Raw genomic sequence first — 9727 nt, forward strand, 5'->3', positions numbered from 1 at the left:
TCCTAAGTGAAAAAAATCCAGATTTTTATGAACTCCATTTCTAAGTCTTCATAAATGTCCATAAAAGGACAGAGGCAAAGGGTGAGAAAGAGGAAGACATTTAGAAACCCAGGATTCTTGGGTAATGCTCCTATTTTGGAAATGTCAGTATTAGGATAAAATGGGGGCCCATTTATTGCCATGGAATGCGTCAATATGATGGCAGGGGGTGGGCAGGAGGGTTTTCAGGAGGCATCTTGGAGTGGGTGAGGGTAGAGAGGCTGAGGGATCCGGCAGTGGCAGGCAGGGTTTATGATGGACAGTGGGGTTATGGTGTAGGACACAGCAGACATCACAGCCAGGCAGACGAGCCATGTGGGTCAGACCACAAAGCAGCACCACGCTCAGAGCTAATGTGGGGCCAAGCCAGCAAGCAAGAACCAAGACAGCATAAGCCCCAGAGAGCACTTCATCTTCAGCAGTCAGAGTCCCAGGAGGATGGGCAGGAAAAGACATTCTCAGGGCCCAACACTTTCTAAAGCCTTTGGGAGCTGAAGGTCTGCTTCTCTATAAAGCTGCTGTGGGCTCCTTCCAGGTAGAAACCGGGGTCTTCCAGGGGCAAGGGGTATGGGCAAGCATGGGCTGGAAAGGGTGGCAGGGGAATGGAAAGCCCAGATGTTAACCAAGGGACTGCAGCAGAGGACCGGGCTTTCCACAGCCACATTTGGGAATTGCATACACAAGGGACTGACTGCGGAATGAAGAAGCAGGAAAATCCAGAGCCAGTGACGACACCATAGCTGAGGGCAAAGACAGCAGAAAATGTGAGTGGGGAGAGGGATGCAGTGAGCACAGAAGAGGGCAGGGAGAAGACTTGAGGAAGCGGGAGACGGCAGGATGAATTGTAGCATCCTGCCATTATTCCCCCAGGATGAGCTCCACTCTCCCACAGCCCGCCAGTTCTGAGCTGCAGAAAACATTAGTTCCTTTAGCTTTCCCCCTCCCCACCATGCAGTCGTTTCCTAGGCTAGATTGTAAGGGCCTTGAGGTCAGGGAAAAGCCTTGCGAACCGTTGTTTCCCACCAACTTGGGAATCTAGGAAATTCATATTGAATATTTATTGGTAAATTGATAACTGAATTCAGAGGATCCAGGCCACTGTGGGGATCATCTGTGTGAAATCAGAAATTGAGCAAGTGTTTTTATTTTCCCTAAACATTTCAGCCAACAAAGATCCTGTCTAGAATCCTGCTACTGTGGAAAGGATGGTGTTGGGGATAAAAGGTAGTATGCTTGGGACTCTGTGGGACATTTGATTCTGACCCCAGCTTGGCCCAGATTGCTGATCTCAGATGACCCAGGCTGCAGAGCTGTGTCCCACACCCTCCATTAAAGAGATCGCAGCTGCGCAGGAAGAGCTGGGCAAAAATGAGGTCAGGTTTTTGTCAAAGCCAGGGCGATTCACAAGTGAGTTCAACTGGCTGGATTTACAGCCACTCTCAAGTCACCCACATTACTGAAATTGCACATACGAATCAACCTGCTGGGAAGAGAATTTGGGATAAATTGTGAACTTCAAAAAGTTTCTGCCTGGAAACCGAAGGGGTAACCATGGCAACTTGAGGCAGGTTGAACTCAGAGAGGGCTCTTCATCTTCAGCAGGGAGCCTGGTGCTCTCCGATTTGCCCGTCTGTGCACTGCACATGAATCCCTTTGTCTCTTTGCTCGCTTTGTCGAATAGGAGAAAGAACTAGCACAGGAATCTGGGGATGGGGCCCTGGTTTCAGCTGTTTCCAGTTCTAGTGTCTCAGGGACAGCTGTTTTGTTGTCTGCAAAACAGAAATAACAAACTTACTCTGGCCTCTTCACAGGGATGCAGAAAGGACGGGAAGGTTTGAGGGGATTCTCTGCATAATGAGTATTACCGTTGTCACGTGGCCATGTCCAGCCTGATTCAAACATGGTGCTACGGAGGGCGAGACTGTGGGTTTGATCCATCCATAAACTCCTTTTTGTCACATGGAGAACAGCTGTCTCACAGATGACACCCACCTCTTTGCCTAGCAGCTGCATAATAAAAGCATGCCTGGGGGCACGGGAAGCAGGGCGAAAAAACCCTCACCCCAGCTGGCAGACCCCTCCAGCAGAATGCCCTACTGGTGGGCCAGGCCAGCTGCTTCAGCACGTGAAAGAAGGACCGCTAGAAGCACAGAGGTTCAACGAGGCAGCCTCCTGTGGCCTGGCTGCATGCCCCTGTCCCGCACCCATCCAGCCCTGGACCTGTGAGGAAGGCAAAATGAGAGCGTAGCTGGCAACACGGGGTGGGGGTGGCATGCTGGCATCTGAGATGGTACTGCCATGTGAGGGCTGCTGCAGTCCCTGTCTGCACCAGCTAACCGGGAGGTTTGGGAAGGACTATGACTGGCAATTCAGAGTGTACGCTTTTGACTCACTGGGTCATCTTCCGCAGGCCTGGCCAACAAGGGAATCTGCTTTGACAGAAGATCCCACACAGTATTCTGATTTGGGCTTCTGTTGCTGCAGCGGCCTCAACCACAAGCTCACCCCACCTCCACCCGTGGTTCCCCCTTCCTTCCCCTACCACCTTTCCTCGGACTTCTTGCGGAGCTCTCAGGTGGGAACCTCGCTGTTTCTCTCTTTTTGGAACCTTTCAGAAACACAGAGCAGGCCTTGCTGAGGATTAGCAACTCTTAGATGCCTCTGATGAAATAAAAACCTACCTCCCGAGAGGCACAAAAATACTAGCTATCTTCCTTATTGCCTAAAATCCCAGCATCCTTATATGTAAAATTGAAAGCTAGCATTTATTGAGTGCTGACTGCATGCTGAGCCTGTTCTAAACACCTTACATGTTGCTGCAGATGCTATGGCATGCCACCCAGGACTGTGGCCACCATCTCCCTGTCTGGTGTCTACTGTAGCCTTTTTCCAGGGACTGTTTTTGACAGAGGGAGCTGCCTTGTTTAAGATTAGGCCGCTTTCTCCAGGCAGCTGCATAGATGCAGGGGTACCAAAGTATGTCCCCTCGATTCAGTGGAAAACCTAATGAAGGGCCAACTGAACTCCAGAGCATCCTCTGGACCCAGCCGGGGGTTGCTGAAATAGCATGGTGGTCACTCTTCCCTGTGCCCAGGATTGCAGTGCTGGGCACTCTCCCCAGCAAACCTCCTGCATGCAAGCCTCTACCTGGGCATGTTTTCTGTGGGGGACTCAAAGAATAAACTTTGTGTAGTCCTCACAACCATTTATGAAATAAGTGTATTGGTGTCTCATCTTGGACACAAGGAAATTGAGGCATGGAAAGATTGAGAAGTTTGCTCAGAGTTTCCCATCAGTAAACATCGGAGCCATGATTTGAAACCTGAAAATCTAACTCCAAACCCTGTACTCTTAATTTCACTTCAGCCTCTTAATAGCAATCCCCATAGGAACTGAGGGGCAGTGGAGGAGACTAATTCATTTATGGGAAGGTGAGAAGAGACAGAGCATTTATTACCTGTGTCTCAGGGATGGGGACATTGACCTAGCTTATTGATCCTGCTTAAAACCCAGGATCATTCAGTTACAGAGGTTCTGGGATTTTTGTTCTTCTTCTTCCTTTTTGGCGGTGGGAAAAACTTGGTAAATTCATATCTGAATTCTGGCACCAACACTTCCTAACTGTATAACTTTGAGCAGTTTATCTAACTTCTCCGTGTTTTGGTAAAAGGGTCCCTGTATATCTGCTATTTCCAATTCTAACTGGGCAACTCTCTATAGCTTTTAGTCCCTGTTTCTTTGTCTATAAAATGGACACGATGATGATGACGCTAATTTACTCAACCCCGTGGCCATCGTGTAGGAGGACAATAAATGGTAGTTAACCGGGCGAGCTGCACCCTGGGCTCCTGGGCTTCAAGACTCAAGAGGCTCAGACATTTCTGTGATCGCCTCCGGGTGGACCTTCCCGACCCGCCACCTCCACACAAACCCTCCTGACACCGCTGTTAGTTTCCTGCTTTCCCTAGAGGTCGCCGGGTTTTTCCCTACCAAGCGAGGAGGTGCGTCCCACCTCCGCGCCTTCTCTCTGTGGCTTCTCGCCCGCCACGCCACATCCCGGGGAGGAGGGGGCAGCCCCGCGCGCCAGTCGCAGACTCGGGGTGTGCCAGTCGCGCCTCCCCACGTGGGGCCCCGGCCCCGCCTCCGCCCTCGCGGCGCCCAGCCACGCCCTCCGATTGGTCAGCGGCGCCCAGCCCCGCCCCGCCCCTCCGAGGGGATAAAAGCCTGGGCTGCCCCGCCGGGCGCCTGCAGGCTGACAGACCGGCCGGTGCGCGCTGAGGCCCTCGCCCGCCCCTCGCGAGCCCCTTGGAACGCGCCACCATCCTCCTCAGGACGTGCTGCCCAGCACCTGCAACCATGTGTCGCACCCTGGCCACCTTCCCCACCACCTGCCTGGAGAGGTAAGAGGAGTTGGTCTAGCTACCCCGGGAAGGAGGACGGGGGAACGGGACTCCAGTGACTTGAGTGGCGAGGAGGCGAGTGCAACTTGATGCCACCAACACGGAGAAGGAAGAGGGAAGGGAAGCCGAGACCCGTTGTTTGCTGTGTTCCGTTCTCTGTTCTCTGACAAAGGGCGGCCAGCCTGCCTGAGACAGAGACCAGTCTGTCGGAGGACCACGTTGGTGCCTCCAGGCAGCACTGAGCCTGTCCCAGTTTCTTGTGCACTTGGTTTAGATTCCACAGCGCAGAGATGGGGGCTCAACTTGCTTTACCCCTGGGAAGGCAGGGAGATCTTTTTTATGTCCCACCAGCAAGGGATGTGTCAACTTCCCAGAGAGCTATTTTGCAGCTCCCCGTCCATACAGGAGTTGTGTCCAGGAAGGAAAAGGTAAAGATGAAGGCGGGAATCAATTTCCATACAGTTCCAGAAATACTCCTTACAAGCCTAGGGGATGCTGAACTGCACAAAGATCAGTGTGACTTCAGAAGGAAAAAGTCTATATATGCGCAGGGCTGTAAATCCAGAAAGTGTCTACCTACTAGGGCACAGTTCAGATGTTGCTGCTGTTGCTTCAGGCTTGAAGATACAAAAAGAGAAGTGCAGTTTGGGCCCTGGAAACACCGGGTGTTCCCAGGAACTCTTGAGCCTGAAATTTGGGTGGTAGAGTTTTTCTGGGACCCCACAAACCTCTCTGCGCTGGCTAGGCAAATGGAGAATCCTTTCATGCTCATGATTTGTCTTTCAGAGCCAAAGAATTCAAGACGCGTCTGGGAATCTTTCTTCACAAATCAGAGCTGGGCTCTGATTCTGGGAATGTTGGCAAGTTCGAGTGGGGCAGTAAACACAATAAAGAGGGGTAAGTCCTGCCATCCAGTCCAGGGCCCCTAATGGGGAGGGTGCCTGAGAAGGAAAATACAAGGAGAAACTAGGACATGCCAGTGTGAACCTTGGCAACTCCTCCCTGAAGATGTTAGTGGGACTTCTCGTTGGCCTGGTGGCCACTTGACTAAGGGGAGAGTGGGTTGGTGACTCCAGGCTTCTAAGCCCACCAACAGATGACGGCACACAGGGCATGAGTAGTTACCAGGTTCTCCCTTTTGGAAATGTCGTGGCACTTATGTCCAGGGATAGGACAAGGTCCAGGGCCACTTGAAGTTGTTATCAATGACTCTACTTCCATTAGCGTGCACCGTGCCAAAGAGCCCTGTCATACTAACATTGACTGTGCCAGGAGCTGTACTGGGCTCTGGGTGATAAGTCCCTATTTATGAGGCCTTTACTTCCTTATGGAGGTGTACACAACAAAGCACTGAGAGTCGGGAATGGAAGCAATTTTGGAAGAGAAGAAAACAGCCTTAGAGATACTGAATGAGGAATAAAGGGTCCCTGGCTTTGGTTTCTGATTGTGGAATTGACACCATCACTTATCCCAACTCCAGTCAAGAGTTTGAGGACTCAGCTTCTATAATCACTGAGCGAGTTTTTGTGTGAATTATGCAGCTTCTCACCAGGGATCTGACTAGGATTTGTGCTATGCTTTTTTGTTTGTTGGTTTTAATTTTAAAATACTGTCTTTTTTTTCCTACTAGAAGCTTCTCAGAAGATGTGCTGGGGTGGAGAGAGTCCTTTGACTTGCTGCTGAGCAGTAAAAGTGAGTAGGACCCTGTGGTGTCTGTCTGTGGATGGCACATGTGCACTCATGTGCTTTGGAGCCAGTCCGAGGGATGCTGAAAGCATGGGCGAAATAATAGTAGTAGTAATAATAACACGGTCCCCTAGTGTGCCAGCCTCTTTTCAAAATACAAAGGCAGGTCCTTGTTTGAGAAAATTACATTCTAAATATAGAGCCATTATTGCAATTGCTGTCTTTTCTTCTTTTATTCCCGGCTGTCCCCAGTCTGACCTGTCTCCTCCTTTCTCCCCTCAACCCCAGATGGAGTGGCTGCTTTCCACGCCTTCCTGAAGACAGAGTTCAGTGAGGAGAACCTGGAGTTCTGGCTGGCCTGCGAGGAGTTCAAGAAGATCCGATCTGCTGCCAAGCTGGCCTCCAGGGCTCACCGCATCTTTGATGAGTTCATTCGCAGTGAAGCCCCTAAAGAGGTCAGTGCCCTGACCTGGCCATGGATCTTCCTAACCCTGCCTGCCCCTTCCTCTCTGAGAATAAGGAATAGTGGGGGACCAGCAGGTGAAGGATTGGGTTTTGAATTGGAGTGACCTTCTTTGTCACGGGGGGAGTGGACTTCTGTGGCCAGAGACTAGAAAAACCAGGTTGTGTGCTACTTCTCAGTGCCGCCCCCTTCAGATTCACCACCAGGCAGGATGGGTTGGCAGGTTTTGGGATTCTGTCCACGCCCACCTTTGTAAATGGATTCTTTTTAGAACCTCAACACATTTGCCAACTGGGGAGACAAAGTCATGACCGGGACCTTGTCTAGCCTGGCTCAGTTCCTGGCTGCCCTGCCTCAGGCCTCCAGGTCTGTGGTCCGAGAGTCTTCTGCAATTCAGCCTTCCTTCTGGCTGTCTCTGCATGGCAGCTCCTTTTGATAAAGAACATGGGGCCACCTGGTGGAGAAATAAGAAATCATATTTTGCCTTTTGTGTTCAGACCACTTTTATTTATTCCACATTGGAACACCAGTTACATGCAAGGTACTGATATAGTCTCAGGGAAGGTAGGAGTGAAAAAATCAAAATTCCCTACCCTGATGAAACTTATATTCTAGTGGGAAAAGATGCCAATAACCAATTAAACAAATATAAGCCAGCAGGTGATTTATGCTGAGATAGAGACAGAGCAGGCAAGGGGAGGTGCGGAGCAGAGGTATGGAGTGGGGCAATGGAGGTGAGGTCTTTCTGCTTCATTCAAGGTAGCTAGGAATGGGCTGTTGGAAAAGGTGACATAGGGACAGAGAGATGAAAGAATTAAGGGAGGAAAGGAAATTCAGCACAGGAAACAGCAAGTGTGAAGGCCCGTGAGTGCCTTTCGCAGTCACAGAACAGCAAGTGGAACAGGAAGATAGAGTAGGACATAAGGTCAGTCAGGCGGCAGATAGCCAGACGTGGGTCCCGCGAGCACTTTGACTTTTCCACCGAGTGACATGGAAGCAACAGAAATGCTCCCGGACTGAGTGGGTTTTAAAAGGCTCTGTTCAGCTGCCGGAAGGAGTGTAGAAGAGAGAGACCAGTTAGCTCCTGGCACTTAGCTGGTGGTGGCAGCTTGAACCAGGGTCGCTACAGAAGAAGGGATGGGAAGAGACTAGCACTGCACGATCTCACCTGTCCTCATACTAGTGCTGAGAGATTGGAGGCTAACACTGGTTCTGATGCAGGAACAGGCCCAGGGCTGAAAAGCCAGTTAGTGGGTGGAGCCCAGGTTCCTGATTCAGAATTTCTACCACCCCACCTGCTGTTGGCCCTTCCCCAGCCCCCGGGGCCCTTGCCCTTCCCTACTCTCTCCCCCACTCACTCTGCGTCTTCCTCTTTCCCACAGGTGAACATAGACCACGAGACCCGGGAGCTGACCAGGACGAACCTGCAGGCCACCACTGCCAGGTGCTTCGAGGTGGCTCAGGGGAAGACACGCACCTTGATGGAGAAGGACTCCTACCCGCGTTTCCTCAAGTCGCCCGCCTACCAAGACCTGGCCGCCCGAGCCTGTGCCGCCTCCGCCTGTACGTCCGGCTGCAGCCCGGCGGAGCCCTCACACACCTGAGCCTTCGGGCCCTGAGGAAGCTGGTGGGCAGAGAGGTGGAGTCACCCATCCCCGAGGCGCCACCCCTGTGTGGGAGGCAGGTTCTGCCCAGCAAGTGCAAGAGGACAGTGGCGGGAAAGGGCGCTCCAGAGCCACCTGGGAACAGCAGCCTCTCCCCAGAGACTGTGGGCTCAGGCTCCCCGCTTCCAGGAGCTGCGGGGAAGGGCCACATGGGGTCGGTGCGGGGCTCTTTGGGGATGAGATTGGTGGTGCGGCAGTTAGCACTGGCTCTTGACCTTCCCACGGGGGCAAGCAGGTATTTCAGGGTGGCTTGGGCAACTTGAAGAAGAGTGAGGGAAGGAGGCAACTGGATCAGCCGTTGGTCTGTGGGGCAGGTGACTTCGATTCTATCACAGAAGGAGCCATGGGTGTGGAGTCTTCCCATTGTGCCCTCCTCTCCTACCCGGGCTCACCCCAGGGTCCCTTAGCTTATGCTCCTCTGTGTCCTTCCTCACAGTCCTCTCAAGGCCAACATGATTCTTGCCTAGAATGAGATGTTTATACCTCAAAAACTGGCCTTTGAGCCCCTTAGCAGGTCTGTAGCAAATCCTGAGAGGAGGCCATCTTGAGCTTGTGGACCCAGCGGGGTGCTCTTGGTGGCCTCCTGCAGGTGGCCCCTGACGATGCTTGCAGCAGGCCCACCTGTGAGCAGGGTCCTCTGGGGGGCTTCTGAGCCCTGTGCTGCCCTTGAAGGTAGGGCTAGGAGGAGGGAGGAGGGAGAAGGGATGTCGTGGGGGCAGGTGACCCCGCTCCCACACCAGCGGTGTGGAACGGGGAGAGAAGGGTACTCTGGCAATACCTGAAAGTCCTGCTGAAATCAAGCCACTGTTTCCTGTGGACATGAGAATAGGGAAAAAGAAATGCCCTATGGTGACCGGACATCTTTCCTACACACAGAAGATGCACCACTGGGATGTTGGGGAAGAGGGCAGGGACCACTGTGGCCCCAGGACAGAAGGTAGAAGTTGTGAGTGAAGCTGAGAGCAGGGCTGCTTGGGAAGGCGGGACTGGGGACATCAGAACTTGCCTGTCACCTCAGGGCCTCACCGAACAAACATTCCAGGATAGGATTTCCTGCACCAGAGCCCAGGTGGGAGCCCCTTGTGCCCCGGGATCGCCAACACTGTTCTCTCTGCACTTGAACTCCTCCAGGAGGAAATTTATGTAAGCGTCATGTTTTGTGGCGGTGTGCCAATTGTCATAGCATATTACTTTTGTTACCGTGTCGCCGTTGTTATTTATTGTTGTCATTTCCGTTCGTCTCTACTGGAGAATCTCAGCAGCAGTTGCTGCCTGCCTGTCCCCTCCTCCACCAGACTCTACCTCTGAGCGTGCTGGGAACCGCTAGGGCTTGTCAGGAACTCCTTGTTGTTTAAATATTTATTTATTGTTGACAAAGGGAGCTGGGTTCCTTAATGAGTGATGTATACAATGCCTGTTTTCTTGTTTCAGCATGTTATATTCTTGTAAAATAAAAATAAAACATAAATGCCACA

General features: G+C 52.1%; 1 protein-coding gene across 1 annotated transcript; it reads left to right on the forward strand.

The window, feature by feature from the left end:
• The first annotated feature begins 4299 nt into the window (after window positions 1-4299).
• On the forward strand, window positions 4300-9727 carry Rgs16 (regulator of G protein signaling 16). Its single transcript, XM_047520595.1, has 5 exons — window positions 4300-4439; window positions 5226-5336; window positions 6070-6131; window positions 6414-6580; window positions 7971-9727. The coding sequence occupies exons 1-5, from the start codon at window positions 4396-4398 to the stop codon at window positions 8190-8192; spliced, it is 606 nt and encodes a 201-aa protein (XP_047376551.1). The 5' UTR covers window positions 4300-4395; the 3' UTR covers window positions 8193-9727.

The sequence above is a fragment of the Sciurus carolinensis genome, chromosome 12 (assembly GCF_902686445.1).
Source record: "Sciurus carolinensis chromosome 12, mSciCar1.2, whole genome shotgun sequence".
Lineage (NCBI taxonomy): Eukaryota > Metazoa > Chordata > Mammalia > Rodentia > Sciuridae > Sciurus > Sciurus carolinensis.

Bases quoted from the DNA above. Each gene is read 5' to 3' on its own strand.
- Rgs16 (XM_047520595.1), top strand. From the start codon at position 4,396: ATGTGTCGCACCCTGGCCACCTTCCCCACCACCTGCCTGGAGAG. The intron at 4,440-5,225 runs GTAAGAGGAGTT...TTTGTCTTTCAG, and splicing joins CCCACCACCTGCCTGGAGAG to AGCCAAAGAATTCAAGACGC. The intron at 6,581-7,970 runs GTCAGTGCCCTG...TCTTTCCCACAG, and splicing joins GCAGTGAAGCCCCTAAAGAG to GTGAACATAGACCACGAGAC.